The sequence below is a fragment of the Prinia subflava genome, chromosome 20 (genome assembly GCF_021018805.1).
Source record: "Prinia subflava isolate CZ2003 ecotype Zambia chromosome 20, Cam_Psub_1.2, whole genome shotgun sequence".
NCBI lineage: Eukaryota > Metazoa > Chordata > Aves > Passeriformes > Cisticolidae > Prinia > Prinia subflava.
In genome coordinates, this window is record NC_086266.1 from 637,772 (window position 1) to 654,577 (window position 16,806).

The following is a 16,806-nucleotide window of genomic DNA, read 5'->3' on the forward strand; positions in this document are numbered from 1 at the left end:
AGATAGAAAGTTAAAGAGAATTAACTTCAACCTTCAGCCAATGCAGCGTTTAGTGCCAGGATTTAAAAGCACCAGTGGCAAACATTAGTGGTGAAAGCTGATTTGTAGGAGTGCAGAGGCAGCAGCAGGAGCAGAGGGCAGGTGAGGAGCAGAGGAAAGGCTCAGCTTACCGATGACATAGGCCAGCAGCAGTGCCAGGGTCACCGTGATGGCAGTGGCACTCAGCGCCGTGCACTTCCAGTTGCAACACCTGTAAGGTTTGTTAAAAGTGAAGGCAGGTCTGGAAAAGGTGCTTCTAGGGAGAGGCCTAGGAGGTGGAGAGTAAACAGTATTGGATGTTAAGGGATAGTTCTGACTGGCTGCGCTGAAGATAGCTGAAGACCCAGATCCATGCTTAAACAGGAAATGCCTACAAAGAGAAGACAGAGAACGATGTGAAACCCTCTGCGATGCAAAAGCAAAAGGAACTACACAAGCACTGCACAGTAAATACTGCATACAGCCACAGAAAGGATCAGAGGCAGCAAAGTGTGTGTTTGAATGCCCTCTGCAAGCTTTTTAACCACACCACAAGATGTCCAGCAATGTTTCAGTGAAACAACATAACATACATAAATTCTAAGCTAATTTCCCTGAGGGAAGGTTGTTTCTCTTCCAAGATGAGCAGCCCCTCTGTGCCTTTCCACAGGTGGGACAGACACAGCAGCATCCCCTCCACCCACACCTAACTGATTTATTCACCTGGAATACCCCAAAATGCCACTGTGAACATCTATTGTTTACCACGGAATATAGGAAATTAAAAACAAAAAAGTGACTACTTAGTCACCTGATTTACAAGGATAATCCATTCCGAAGAATTGTAATTATTACATAGGTGAGCACCATTTCTTTACTGTTCTTAATTGAGCTATTTTGAGAGTAGTTTTTCTTCAAATGCTTTTGCCTGCTGCAGTGATTCTCAAACAGACTAAGAAAGAATTCATTTGGAGACCTATTTCAGCATTCTTTGCAGGACTGATTGCCTTCAGGAAAAAATAGCAAAGACTTACATTAGCACAAAAAATAAGGCACAAAAATTTGCCTTGCAGAACAGGCTCTGGTGGAGAAGTACGGAGTAGTTTTCTATAGGAGGAAGGATGATTTTGAGGACTGGCAAGGGCTCTCCAAGAGGGTTTGGGAGAGGTTATTTAACATTAAACAATAACTTACTGTGGTATGTGCTCAGCATTGTGGCAAGAAGGGCCAGTTCAGGGTGCCCACACCAGGCACAAGTTCTTTTGGGAACAGCAGCTCCCTTTGGTCCCTCTTGCCTTTGTTTGGTGTTTGTTTGGTGTTTGTTTGGTGTTTGTTTGGTGTTTGTTTGGTGTTTGTTTGGTGTTTGTTTGCTTCCCCAGTGCCCTCTGTCCTGGCAGGTGCACCCAGGGGAGCTCAGAGCACCCGGTGCTCCTGTGCCAGCTGAGACAGGCAGGGACAGGGCAGAGCCTCCCCAGGGCACACGTGCATCCATCAGTGCATGCTGGCAGGACTCCTCTGGGGAATGCACAGCAGGATGCACGCAGGATCAAACACTGGAGGGCATCAAACACTGTTACACTGGGACATTTGACTTCAAGAATATTGTAAATACATGTTCTGAAATGGTAATTGCTCCAATGGTGTAATGAGTGTGGTATTGTGTACTTCCATTAAAGATTTTAGAAGAAAGGTTACAGTTTTCAAAGTGCCAGATTATAGAAAATAAAAAGGTATTGCAGAGCAGTTTTATCTTTCAAAGAGCCCTTTAATTACACAAAAAAGCAAGCAAATGAGGATGCAGGTTAGCTTGTATTGCAGTGCACAGGGCCTGTGTGTCAGGACTCTTACAACTAAGCCACAGAACGAAATTTGAGTATTAATTACTTCTGCTTCCCAATCATCACCCACAAGAGCTGCACTCAGACAAAAGTTCCAGCTGACCCTGACTGAGCACAGCCCCTGGCAGTGCCTCACACAGCACATCCCAGCTGTCCTTCCACTGACTCCCACCACAGATGCTCACATTAGAGACAGCACTGCTCTCCCATTGTAATTCACCTCTATTCTAGTTCAAAAGATATAAACTCATATACAGCAAAAGAATAAACTCAAATGAGGTAATACAACTGTTTACAGACTATATAAACCTGCCTCCCTCCTATCAGGCCACGAGAGCACAGCTGGTTATTTTGGGTTCCATGCTTTGCTGTCACACATGAAAGCTTCTGTGAGTATGAGATGTTTTTTCTCACTCAGCAGTTAACGAGATACAGTCACACAGACTTCTGGTAGGAAAAATGTCATGGCAAAATTCCTACTGATATTCAGGGAAACAAGCAGAATCACCACATAAAATAAGATGTTATTAGATATAAGCATATACATATGAGAAGTACGTATGCATACACATACACACACACATATGTATATACAAAAATATTACAAATATAAAAACCAAGTGTTCTGTACATGCTTTAATTATTCAAGATATAATGATAAAAACCTACTCATTTGGTAATTCCTCATTTAATTTTTTTGGAAATTACAGCACAGGGTCTGATATTGACAGTATTGATGGTCCTTTATAGTGCACAGCTCAAAGGTATCAGAGGTGAAGGGAAGGAAACACCAAACAGAAAAGTGTTACTATGAAGGCTCTAACAACCCACAGTCAATAGCCAGGAATATTTCACACCCTTGCACAGGAATCTGTAGCAGGGCCTTGGTGATACAGCACTGGAGTGCAGAGGCATTTCCCTGTTAGCAGCAGAGTGCACAGGACCTGCACCCAGCTCTGCTGCACGACTCCACTCACACACAGAGCTGACACTGCTCTGCTCTGGAATAAAACACATTCTGAAGCAATGGCCTGCTGAAACTGAGCTGCCAGTGAAATAATGCTGAGAAAACGTTTAAAAAACCAACTGTTTACAGCTTCCATTTCTGGGAGAGTGTATTGAGTACCCAAAGACATTTCTATAGAATTTGAAAAACACTGGTGGCACAAAGATGAATTTCCAAAGCCAGACTGTGACTGCGTTCTCATAAACTCAGCTGAGTCCTCATCTGTCTGAGCACACCACGGCTCCCAAAGGATGTCAGGACATGCTAAACTGTTGCTATCAATTCTATAAAATCAGGCTCTCCTTCTAAAGAGCAAAATAATAAAACTTGCAGTTCAAAAGTTTAGATGTGACTGCAGCCTGATGTGTGCTTTAATATTTGATCTAAGAGAAAAGCTAAGGCCTGTGGTGGTTTGGGTTTTTTTGGTAAACTGAGAACACAAGAAAAATCAGAGCATTTACAATGGTGATTGATAGCACCACTCCTTTCAAGTAGAGAAAAACTAAATGTTCACAAAAACATCCATAAAGAAGATGATAATATTCCCTTAAAAAGAGAAATATAGGACATAATCTGTAAGGCATTTGTTGGTGAAATAAAAGTCACTTAATATTATTACACTGATAACTCCAATCCATAAATAAATCTTAAAGGCTCAGTAACATTCACATATAGAAGAGGCAGTTGGAAAGCATTCCCTGTCTGAGGGGACCACAGTGTCTGGGGCTGTTCATCCATCTGCTCATCTCTCCAAATGCAAGACTCCTGAACTCTGAATCCTCTCAGCAGAAGTGAAAGGAAGGACAAAGCTCCTGCCAGGAGCTGCACGGGGAGCAGCAGCAGCCCCAGGGAGGCTCCTGTGCCCTCCTGCCCTGCCCTCCCTGGAAAGGAGGGGATTAACTGGGAGTTCAGTGCCACAGGGGTGAAACTTCCTGAACTCCAAAACTCTCAAGGTTTTCAAGTGTTTAGAGACGTAATCAAACTTCAGGGCTCTGAAATATTCCTGAATTGTAACTAAAAGTAATAACTGTCTTGAACCCCAAATATTCTTCTTATTATTCCAGCACTCCAAAGTTTTATATAAATGAATGATAATTGAATCTCAGGTTTATGGTCTGGTGGCTCACTGCCCCCTTAGAGGAGGCATTACCATGGTGATCAGATTGCTTGAATTAAGCTGTCTTTTTGCACAGGACTGGCTCATTGCCAGCGCAGTGAAGGGAGATTTCAGCCCATTCAGCACAGCATTAACCTTCCTGCCAACACTGCTAAATGGGCTACAGGAACCAGGAAGAAATCTGATTTAAAAAAGCAAATATCTGAAATACCGATGCACAAAACAGGACTAAAACTCCCCTTTGAAACAAAATAAAAATTAGCTAAATTTTGAGATTTAGCTCAGTTTTCTGTTTTTTTAACAGAAAACTTAAAAATTCTAATGCTTTCGTAATCTGTGTCAAAACTTAACTCAAAATAAGTGTGACCAATGGCTTATCCATGAGGGATCTGTAACAGACTATAAGGAGGGTAAGAAAAATTTCACATAAAAATCCCTACTTAACACCTAGATTTTACTTCTTCTTTGGGGATTTAACTGAAGTGGGAAAATAAATAGCAAACAGCAGGGAAAAAAAAAACAAACTAAGAAAGCTAGATATGGAAACAAATACTGAGTTAACTAGAAGGGCATGGAGAAAATGAAAAATATTCCTGAGTTATCAGGGCTTAATGCTTACTCCATAAAAAGCAGTAAGCTATGTTCAGTGGGGCTGTCAGAGATAATGACAATGTATTACACCGTAAATCACAAGATTTGAAGCATTAGAGCAATGTATCTACGAAGCCTGAAAAAACAATTATTTTAGTGGAAAGCAAGGGAATAGGCAAGAGGTTGCAAGTGCTTTATTCTGGGGGAGAGGGAAAAAAATCAATTTTTGTAAGAGCCCAATAACATTATCCTAAAAAAGAGAATCAACGTTTCCCACGTTTTTATGTGGTGTTAGAGATGTTTGCAGCCTTTTTCTGGCAGCGCTGAACAATTATTTCTCTGTGTGACACTGGAATCAGTGCATGCTCATAGGTAATTTTAACAGTGGCTCTGTTGGTTTTTCCCTGTGTGGGTGCATGCACAGATGGAGGCTGCGCCTGCATCTCTGGGCGCACGGCACTGCTGAGGCTGCAGCACAGGCAGGCACCAGCTGCAGCTGCTGCACCTCACACAGCCCCAGCTCCTTCCAGTCCCCTCAGCAGCAGGGGCTCAGTAACAAGTCCTCTGGAGTTTTAAAGCTCTCCTTAATTCTTATTTTTACTTGGGCTGCTTATAATCAGAATAACTGCCAGAGTTAATAAGTGCCAGGGAGCTGGCCTTGGCAGCGACACACACACTCCAATCTTAGCTCTGACAAGAGCTGCTGTGAACTCAACAAGTGATTTCATCCTTCCAAGCCACTCTCACTGTCACACAGTTGCATCAGTAAGTCAGGCCCTGACAGGACTGCTTTGCAGATTAGTGCGTGCAACACCTCGAGGTGAGCACAAACAACATTTCTGACTTGCCCTTTTCTATGAAAATGTAACCAGGTTTTACTGCCCCAGAAAACTCCCAAACACATACACCACACTGTGTCTTCACTGCAGCCCTTTGCCATCTAACCTAGGGTTTCCAATTCTAATGATGTAAGAGTGCATGTTTCATGTACTCTTGAAAATGCAAACATTTTCAGAACTAGAGAATTTTCTTCTACATAAATATGACAAATCATCATTATGAGCAGACTCAAACTTGCCTAATTTCTGTCTGTCCAGAGTGAATAGGTTTTACAGTCACATGATTAGTTCTAGGAAATCTTCTCCTGTCTGAAAATTCTCTGCTATTCCATGGCAGTAGATAAAACATCAAACACATGTTCTGTTTATGGATTAACAGGAGATACAGTTGGGAGAAAAGCTGAACATGTGTATTCTCATTTTAGCCTAGTTGTTACGGGAGGGAATACATTACTGTCTAAGTCTTCTTTTTGATTGCAAATGTTCCAAATGAAATAAAAAAAATCTGCTTAGCTATATTAGGTATGTAGATATTAGCTAGATTTGGTATTATTAGACTTGGTGCAGAACCATATCATTGCAATGTTTCTCTTTACTTTGTCGGATTATTTTTAACGGGCAGCTGAACATTGATGGAGAAGGAAGGCACGGGAGCGCAGGTGTTAGGCCAGAATCCTTCCCTGGTAGGGGAAGGCAGAACGAGCTGCACGCCCCTCACTCGCTCTAAGGCTGCTGGAAGTGCTGACGAGGAGCAGTTTGTGTTTCAGTGTCCCCCTGCTACAGCACCGGTCTGCACACACACTGCACACACACTGCAGACACATCCCGGCACTCCCACACTGTCCTCACGGACTGGCCAGCCCTCCTCCCTTCCCGGGAGTGCCCAGGGGGGCACCAGGGGACACCAGGGAAGGGTCAGAACTGGAAACCCCCAGACTGTGAATGAGTAACGTGGAGCCCAAAGGCTGTTCCCAGTCTGAACTCCCAATCCAATGGGAGCTGTTCCGCCTCTCCACTGCCTCGCCTGTGCGAGGCTGACGCTCCACTAACGCCCAGGCCCGTCTCCCACGGTCCCGTCCCGTCGGTGCAGCATCCCCACGCCCGCAGCACACGCCCGTGAGCAGCCCGGCCCTCCCCGGTGCCGTACCTGGTCTCCAGCGGGATGTTGCTGTTGAGCACCCAGCTGTTGTGCAGCTGCACCGAGTCGTGCGCGCCGGGCCCGGGCTGGCTGCGGGTGGTCATGGAGCGGCTCTGCAGGGAATCCCCGGGGGCCTTGCGGGCACACGTGCACGCGTGCGGCGGCGGCGGCGGCGGCGGCAGCGGCCGGAACGTGAACTGCGTGTGCGGGCTGCCGGGCACGCCTGCAACGGGAACCGGGCTCAGCGAGGGCGGGCAACAGCGGGGAAACGGGGGTCAGGCATGGTGTGCAACAGCGGGGAAACGGGGGTCAGGGATGGTGTGCAACAGCGGGGAAACGGGGGTCAGGGATGGTGTGCAACAGCGGGGAGACACGGGTCAGGGATGGTGTGCAACAGCGGGGAAACGGGGTCAGGGATGGTGTGCAACAGCGGGGAAACGGGGTCAGGGATGGTGTGCAACAGCGGGGAAACGGGGGTCAGGGATGGTGTGCAACAGCGGGGAAACGGGGTCAGGGATGGTGTGCAACAGCGGGGAAACGGGGGGTTAGCGAGGGTGTGCAACAGCGGGAACACAGCCACAAATGGGGTTAGTGAGGGTGTGCAACAACAGGAAAACAGCCACACACACACGGGGTTATTTATCATTCTGAGAAAAGCTCTCTGGAGCACTAACCATCCGGAGGAAAACTTTAATGGCAGCTGAGGGCAGACGAGCTGGCAGGGAGCTCGCAGCCACTGCGCCAGCCTGGGCCCTGTGGGACCCTCAGGCTGTCCCCAGCCCCCAGAGGGATGCGGTCCCTGCACAGGGCCCTGCTGGGCTAACAAAGGCTGCCACAGCTCCGGGTCTCTGCACAGGGCCCTGCTGGGCTAACAAAGGTTGCCACAGCTCTGGGTGCCTCAGGCTGAGCCACTGAGCTCCAACCCTCCTGCAAAGCACAATGAACACACCAACACGAGGCAGTGGTACTTCTGAGGAACAATAAAACCTGGCCTTCTCTGCTTCCCCAGAGTCTGCAAAGACTCTCAGGACAGCCAGATACACAGCTATGGACAACAGCAAACACTCGGTGAAGAAAATAGAGGTAAAAATTGCTGCCAGACTGAGTGATCTGCCAACTTCTGACCCTGAAACTCCTCCAGCTGCTTCACCTCAGTGTCTGACACAGCTCTATCCCACTTCTGTACTCACCCTCACTCTCCCTTTAGCAGATGTCCAGTTAAATTTGCAGAAATCCAGCTGGAGCGAAGCTCTGATGAATCTGCAAAACCTCCCTGCAAGGACCTGCTGCCATCCCTCACAACACAGACTTTCTTTGCCTTATGACATGATGTGTCTTCAAGGCAGGACACAGAAGTGGATTCTCTCCCTTCCTGGAATGGCTTGTGGAACAAAAGCACCTCTTTCCCTGTGACAGTCCCAATCTACCCCAGCTGGAGAAACAAGGTTCTTTAGTGCTCCACATAAGTGTTTCAGTGCTGTGGTAAGCAAAGCTGTCACGGATTTGGCCCAGGCTTAATCCTTTTAATTTCATTGATCTTTTATCAAGGCAGCATTCTTACAGTTGCACTAAGGTTTATGCTATAATATTTGTTTGCATACACCAGAAAAGCATTTCTAAGCATATTAGAAAACTGGAGACCTCAGTAAATTAAATCACTGGAGTCAACAGTCCAGGGCTCCAAAATAATCTGCTAAGGCACCTTCATATAATAATTAATCTAGGTAAATCCTGTATCCCATTATTTCAGAATTGAAAGCTACTGAAATTCTGCACATAATATTTGATGTCCAGCATCCTTATGTACTTGATCAATGACATTTTTTTACTTAAGGTATCATCTCAAATCCACTCTACAGAAAATTTGCAGGGTTATTATACAACCTGTACATTTGCATGCCAAGCCATTTCCATGGTTGAGCCCCTGTCCTGTTAGAAAAATGCTGATTTTTGCCAGCACACACAGTTAGGCTCTACAAGGTACATCAAGAGCTGTGCAGTAAATGCTGAGGTATTTGGGAAAAAACCTGCATAATCCATATGCTAGCACATCTTGTAGTTCCCTTCTGCACTTGCCAGTAATTATCATGGCACATCAGGATCCTAACACTGCTGAGCTCCATTTCTGGTTAAACTTCCATCAGTGGCATGAAAAAGGGAAAAGATACTAGAGATCTCAGTGTTCCCAAAAATAAATTTTGAGTGCCTCGAAAGGGTCTCTGCAGACAACTATTTCTTGACTCAGGTGTAGAAATTGGGAGAATTTTATCAGGCAGAAGAATGGAGGTTAGAACTCATTAGAGAAGGACAGGCAGTGATTTCTCTCTAGGGAACTCTCACATGGCCACCTTTTCCAACTTTCTGGATAGGATTCATTTAATAATATTCCGTCTTTCAGGACTCAGAAAAATCTGGCATCTGTTGTCTTTGTACTGTATACTTAACTTGTCAGTTTTACTTTGCACAATTGTTGAAAGAAGACTGATAACCCTGTTCTTAAGGTGTGTGTGGGGGAGCGTTCCTGCTTTTTCTGATGAAAGAAATGTGAATATACTCAAATCAAAAGAAAGGCTTCTGGGCCCAGAGCTAGCTCTTTTTCCTCTGCAGCTGTATTGAAAGACCTCACCTTTCCTGACAAACCTTGCCTCACTTTAGAGGCTTTTACATCTGTAGAGCGTTGGAGCTACACCAGCACTACTCCTCCTTAATTAACTCCATCACTCAGTGTTTTAACTTGGGAGCCTGATTGCTGGAGCAGAGTCATTTTGGTCATAAACACTGCACTATAAAATGTGTTGTCGTTTGTAACCTGAAACGAGTTTGAGGTTATAATGCTGTGTACTGTGGGTGAGATGCAAGTTTAAATGTTCTCATGCAGAAGCACCTGACAATATAAACACACCGATGTGTGTTCATATAAAATTAACGTTGCCAGAGGGGAATGAAGAGCAACAGTTCCTAAGGTGCTTTTATTCTACTGAACTGCCTGAATTATAGCTCTGTTCTGTGCTATTTCTTCACATAGCTGTTAAATACTAATGTGCTCCATGTATAATATTGATGTGAAAAACATTCCGTTTATGTGAAATGCTCACATTTATGTCAATTAATATGAAAAATGTGCACTGAAACCACCACTCCCTGCCTTCCTGTGCTGTGCTGCAGGTGGTCCATCAGTCAGGTTTGAGTGCCCACCCAGCTGGGCCAGGACTCCCTTCGGTGACACCAGGCAGCCCTCGGTGGCTGAGTCACAGAGGTCAAGGACAAAGTGGGACGGAGCAGAAAAGCAGCCTCCAGCTCTGGTGGAGTCTGAGGGAACAGCCCAAACAGCCAGCTCAGGCTCCCGGTGGTTTGTTTAGCAGATCAAGCAGCTGCTGGCACAATTAACATCACACAGCATCCAAAGGACAGAGAGAAGATTGACAGCTCCCAGCCAGCTCTAAAGGTGATATTTTCAGGAGAAATTGTAATTCCTGCCATTACTTAGAAGTGGTGGGTTCAGTCAATATCACGAGTTGTAACTTCTATCAGTGGGAACTCACAGGGGATAGCACAATCACTGTTCTAAAACTCGGAACAAAGTGGGAGAAATTATAGCTTACAGACTAAGCCTATCATCTAGGTTTGCAAAAGACAGGCACTTACAAGTAGCCTGGCAGCAAATATTTGATGACTTTAGAGGTGAACAGATTTTGATTAAAGAGCAGTTTATGATTGGTAAAATGGGTTGCAAGCAGTCACGGCTGTAAAAATTAATGTTTCCGCAGTTATTGATGGTTTTTGGCAGTGATAAATATTCAAGTTTTGGCCCTTGTGTTATTAAATTCATTAGCAGTGAGGGCTTTCTGAAAGGGATCTGTGGGTAATGGAATTAGCAACCATAAATCACACTGAAATACACCGTGTATTCAGCCCAATAGGTCAGTGCAAATATCACAAATAAGGACATATTAAACCACTCTGTCACCCCTGCCTGCCTGCTGCCTCTGTGCTCCTGCTGTTCTGCAGTTTGCAGGAAACGCCTCGAGGCCATGCCCGTGACAGAGCAGGCCAGGAGGCCCTGCAGCCCCTGCCCTGCAGGGCTCAGCTCCCTTCCAGGGCCCGCTGCCCTGCAGGGCTCAGCTCCCTTCCAGGGCCCGCTGCCCTGCAGGGCTCAGCTCCCTTCCAGGGCCCGCTGCCCTGCAGGGCTCAGCTCCCTTCCAGGGCCCGCTGCCCTGCAGGGCTCAGCTCCCTTCCAGGACCCGCTGCCCTGCAGGGCTCAGCTCCCTTCCAGGGCTCCGGCACAGGGACAGTGACACCACCACGTTTCCTTTCCCTGCAGGAAATGAGGAGCTCTTGGTGAAACCAGCAGGGCTTGGATCTGTCTCCTCCTCAACGGCTGTGCCTGCATCCCAGTTTGTTATGGGAATTAGGAATACCATCACCTACCCTCCTTCAGTCAAGAAGAGATTCCCACTTCATTTCAGTGGAATTTCATTTTAGCCACAGTTAAAAGAAGTTGACAGGCAGCAAGCACATGTGCTTAGTACTGCTCAAGAAATATCATTGACAACACTTAAACAAATAAAATCCAAGTACACGTGTCCCTCCCTATCCTTTCATCAGAGAATCTGACCTGTACACCAACTGGAAAATAAAACATACATCACGGCAGGACAGATTTTTCTCAGCAACTGCATCAGTTCCCTGCTGGCCAAGGCAGAGCGCTCACAGGAAACCAGAGACTTCACTTACATTCTACTTCACAAACTTCACTTGACAAATATCTTACAGAAAAGTTCTTTAAGACAAATTACAGTTTCAAAACATATATTGTCCTTTTGAAGTTTTGTTTTTGAAGAGGAAAGATATTTTAAATGGGCATTTACTTCAAATTATATTTTAATGATCTATTTAAAGAGCGAAATATTGTTTTTAAAAAGGGAAACAACTGTTTTAGAAGGAAGAAGAATGGTAACCTTAGCTGTAGGATAGGTAGCATCAGTTTTTTCTCAGTAACCCCTGGAATTACAAGGGACCATTTAAGAAGGCTGCATGTAATTGTCAGATAGCACAACAGAAGGCCATTTGTTGCTCACCAAAGGCTTTGACATGGTATCTAAATTACACTACATTAGTTAAAGGATGTACCTCAGTGAAGAATTAGCTGATTGACTACTCCTGCCTTTTATCCCTGGAGGAAGTTTACAAGTTCTTGTCTCTCTCTATGCACAAATAAAACAAATACTTCTGCAGAAAGATCTATGCCTGCATTGATGTTTGCTACCATTTTATTTTGGTATACTGACACTTCTCCTTTAGTCCTGAGCTGGCTGGGGGGAGAGACAATGGAACACGTGTAACTGCTGGTAAACTGCAAATCCATTATTTTCCAAAGAACAGCCAAACTTCTGCAGGGAAAGAGAAAATAAGAGCGCAGGAACAGGTAATGCAATGTCTGAAAATGAACATCAGACAAGGCCACAGCTTTCAGGTCAGTCTCTGTGCAGCATATTTGGGCATCAGAAGCAGGCCTGTGCCTTTCCTGAACTGCGGTGTGCTCTGCCCTCCCCACGGAGCCGGGGCTGGTGATGCCCTGCTGCACAGGACTGTTCCACACTTTAACTGCAGCCTGCAGTGGGCTCTGCGCTCCCCACGGAGCCGGGGCTGGTGATGCCCTGCTGCACAGGACCGTTCCACACTAACTGCAGCCTGCAGTGGGCTCTGCACTCCCCACGGAGCTGGGGCTGGTGATGCCCTGCTGCACAGGACCCTTCCACACTTTAACTGCAGCCTGCAGTGGGCTCTGCACTCCCTGCACCTGCAGCTCTGGGCAGGCCCCAGTGCAGACCCAGCCTAACTGCAGCCTGCAGCCTCCGCAGCTCCTCCTTAACTGCAGCCTGCAGCCTCTGCAGCTCCTCCTGCTGCCTCGGCCTGCAGAGGATCAGGTGCAGTGCAAGGGAACAAGGATGGCATTACTGCACAGCAGCAACAGATACCAAAGTTCTCTGTGGCCGTATCCTCAGCTCACCTCACAAGACATTTCTTTGTGGTTCACTCGGAGCTTATCCATACACAGTTATTTAAACTCATTGTAAATAAGACACATATTTTTGAATATTACTAGAAATTACGCCTATAAAATACTGAATAAAACCTTCAAAACAAATGCATAAAGAAGTATCAAGGGAAAAATACTTTTTCATATGAATCTACCCAACAAAGTATTTTAATGAGCGCAGATCTATTAAGAGAATTCTCAGGATACTGTAATTATTATTCATTTTCTAGAATTGTTTCACCATGAAGCTTTATGCTACTACGGGGACTTTAATGTTTATGTTTTGTGACGGCTGCGTTGACTATTAAAAAGCAATTTGGCTGACATTTTAAGTCTTTTGTTGCCAGTTTTAATTGGATTGTTCACCAAGCATCAACTCCCCCGTTAACTGCAAAAATTACAGGCCGACGTCAGTTTACAGTAATGACTGCTTAATGATTTCCTGCTTTCAGCACGCCAGCTTCATACGGATGCACGCGTGATTAGCTTCATATCAAGACCTGTAATTAAATAATTGAAACCTCAACGAAAGAAAACAGCAAATGGGAAGACATCCTTAATAAAGACGCTGAGATTTATCAAAACGTTCATTCCAAATTAAAAGAATCCATACTTTGAGGTCAAAAAGTGCAAGAGTTGGTGCTAAGGCAAAAACTTCTCTCACCTCTTCCTACAGAAGAAATTTCCCTTTAACTGATTTAAAGTCTGAGAGCTTGATGCCCTAAGTACCTGCACAGCATTCTGAAACCAACTCCAAATTATTCAGAACTCATTATTAGCTATTTTTGTTTACTTTCCAGACTAGGTGAAGCTGCTCTTATAATAATAATAATAATTATAAGATATAAAAATAATTATACCTCAACTGAAACTTACAGTACTTACAACCAAAGAAAAACAAGCCCACCAACTTCTCAGGAATTCAGGTTCTTGAAAGAAAACAGATTATTAGTCTTTGTTCAGCTCTGAATCCTATGCCAAACTCCTACATATTTCAGAATTTCAAACCGAGAAAAAACGGCTTTTAGAAGCAAACTCTTTGCAAGTGTGAAATATCCATGAAAATAAAGGCAGAACAAAGGCCCACAGAGCAGGGCCAGGCAGCGAGTGCCTCCTCACACTGCTCAGAGATTTCACACCTGATGGTTCTGGGCACCCGACGTGGCTGGAAACGTTCTGTAGGCAGCTCAGCATCTGAATTTTGAAAAGAACTTGGGATTTCACACATTTCTATACTTATCAAGTCCAAGTGAAAACAATTAGTGACCAAGGGCTTTCACTGTCGTAATAAAAACAGTGCACATCTAGACTAGAAAATTTGGGATACGGTGCCTCTCTAACTGAGGCTGGATATCTATGGATTCTGATTAATTTTACACCTCTAAGGTCAAACATCAGGCTCCATTGTGTCACACAGTTAGCATTCAGGCAAATTTCAGCAATTTACAGCAGCTTCAAAGAACTCAGGTTAACGTGTTTCAGGCTTGACTTTTACAGTCTACAGTCACCTGCTAGGAAATACGAACCCACTGGAAAGGCAGTGGGCTTTTAAGGCTGCTTCATTTTTATGTACAAATTTGTGTGCCTCATAAAATCACTCATTTTGCTTTTATTGCCAGGATGATGGTTTCAAACCTGTTGTGACCAAACACCTGAGCAGAGGGCCTGATCTGAAGGATTTAGGGGTCAGTTTAGGGCCCATCCCTTTTTCCAGTCCCAACAGCCTGAGATGGAATTAATGAGCAGCTCCGCTGTGCAGGGCCTGTGCCAGCACCCAGCCTCTCTCTGTCCCAGAGCTGTGCACAAAGAACATCAGCTGAGCTGAAACTCCTCTCATGGGAGGATCTGTGCCATTCCAGAGCACAGTATGATTGCATTGCTGCATCATCTGTATTAAAAACACTGCTGCACGCCCTGTGTGACAGCACAGCTAATGCACCAATGTTTACCTCATGAGCCCAAACAAAATGAAACAAACTGTAGTTGACATTTATGGTATTGATCGAGCTCCAACATTAATACAAAGTAAAATGGTTTGGGAAGTTTATTCATCTACTGATTAGTGATTCATCCCCTTCCAGATGATCCCTGAGGATGACAGCATTGTCTATGTTGTGCTCATCTTCATTGTGAGGCATTTGCTTCATTTCACATGCTGCAAAGGCAGCACTAAAATTATCGTGATTTAACTATACAAAACCAAGCACGTCATCCTGCTCTCCAAATGACTCTGCTTCCCTACAGAAAACCCCTTCCAATCCCATAGCAACAGCAGAGGCTCCGTGTTTCCTACTGAAAGCCCTCCCATAGGCACTAGTCAAACACAAAGCTGCTCTGTTAGGTCATATCACTAAAAGAGTCATTGAATGGCTGCTGTTAAAGCAAATGACATTGTCCACATTATCACTGAATATGCACAATCACCTGGAAAATTTCCAGAACTGATCTTTTGAGTGATGAGAAAATCCTGAGCCTGGAATGCCTCAGATTCCAGAGTAGAACTGCTGGAAGTTACAACTGGAAGTACAGAGAGAGCACAAGCAGTCCCTACGTGTACCAAAAGTAGGTGGCAAGCTCCTATCATTAAAGCCAATGATGCTCCCCACCCAAAGCAGGAATGAAAAAGCATAAATGGAGTGAGGCACTGCCTTATTTTCCCTCCACATCAGCCAGGTGAATGCAAGGGGACTGCCAAGTGCACTCTCTTGATGGGCACAGCAGCACATCCCCTCTCAGTCTCTGCTGATGCCTCCGCTGGTGCAATGAAGCCCTTCATTTTCTGTCCCAAGTTCTTACTGTCAGGCAAAACTGAGCAATGAATGGGGATCCAGTTCAGCTGAGAGCAGCATTTGATTTCATATTCCTGTAACACTTTGAACACAAAAATGCACTCTAGAAGTGCTAAGTCTTATTAAGCTTGGCAATAGTGAATGCAGGGTGACAAGTTTCCTGACAGCGTGGCTCAGCAGCCTCCAGTGCAGACAGGCACGAGAGGCAGAGCAGAGAACACTTGAGGGCAGGGAGCAGAGGAAACACGACTCCTCATGGATGTAGAAAGCCAAGCTTTGCAGCTTTCATCCCAGCACGGGAGGCTCAGCTTTGATTATTTATATGCGGTGAAGTGGCTTGGAAGGGATTAGAGAGAGCGGGGAGGGGAGAAGCCTGACTGTGTACCAGGGTACATCTGGGTATCATCTGCAACCCCCTTCCTCGCCATTACCTGACTCTCAGGTGAGCATCCTGACAGCTGCCTCTCCTGTGAGAGTCTGGCTCTGATGAGGAGCTTCCCCTCCAAACAGAGACCTCTTCTCTGGGGAAACGTCACTGGCATTGACACATTTCCTGAAATGTTCGGGTTTCAGCACACATTCAAAGAAATGGGATTTTACATTTTAAAGCTTTAGCACAGAGATCCAGGCAATGCTGCAATGGCAGGCAGAAGTCAGGGAGGCAGATTTCTCTGTCAGGGGCTGCCCTCTGAAGTCGGGGAGCTGTTGTGACGAGCACCAGGGCTGGGCTGGCGCCTGGGGCAGCGCGTCACCAGCACTGTGTTATTTATTTCTGTACCTACCAAGCCAAGTAAACAAAATGTAGCCTGAACAGAGCCAACAGGGGCTTCTGCTCATTGCAGTGGGAACTAAGGAGAACTCTGTGCATAACTTCAGTCCATTTGAATAACCAATTCCTCTTTTCTTTCATCTCCAGGAGAGGCTGTGTGGATTCTGAATGTATGCACGTCCCCCTGATGCTACAGAAACAGCCCAGTAAAAGACAAGATACCAGGTAATCCACCTCTTTGTGAGGCAGAAATTCTCATCTCACACAGGGGAGAAGAGACAGCACGGAAAGCTAAAAGGACAGCACTTTATCCCTTTGTTTGAAAATCTTCAATAGACAGCATTTTAAAAAATATACTAAATGAGTTCTATTCAAATGCAGACACAAAAGAAAACGGTGCCTAGTCCAGGCTGGGCACAGTGACCTGCCCTAGTTTGTCACTTGAACAAAGGCATAAAAACAAATGATAAATTTCCATTTTGTTACACAATATTTCATTAGGGAGCTAATTAAACAAGCTCTAGTCAAACACAGCATATAAACAATATTATGCTGGAAGGGGAGCATTTCTCAGAAGATATTAGCTGATAGCACTAATATAAATGATTTAATTTTTTTTTTTCTTTTCTCAACAGATAGGAACAAAAAGCTTTTTTCCCCA

The 16,806-nt window shown here is 45.1% G+C and overlaps 1 protein-coding gene across 1 annotated transcript in view; it reads right to left on the reverse strand.

The window, feature by feature from the left end:
- The window catches only part of TENM1 (teneurin transmembrane protein 1), a 209,518-nt gene that overhangs the window by 109,460 nt on the left and 83,252 nt on the right, over positions 1 to 16,806 (reverse strand). The window contains exons 4-5 of the mRNA XM_063416608.1: positions 6,557 to 6,770; positions 171 to 409 (exon numbers count right to left, since the gene is read on the reverse strand). Of these exons, the coding sequence (XP_063272678.1) occupies positions 171 to 409; positions 6,557 to 6,770 (453 nt within the window). The remainder of the gene's footprint in view (positions 1 to 170; positions 410 to 6,556; positions 6,771 to 16,806) is intronic.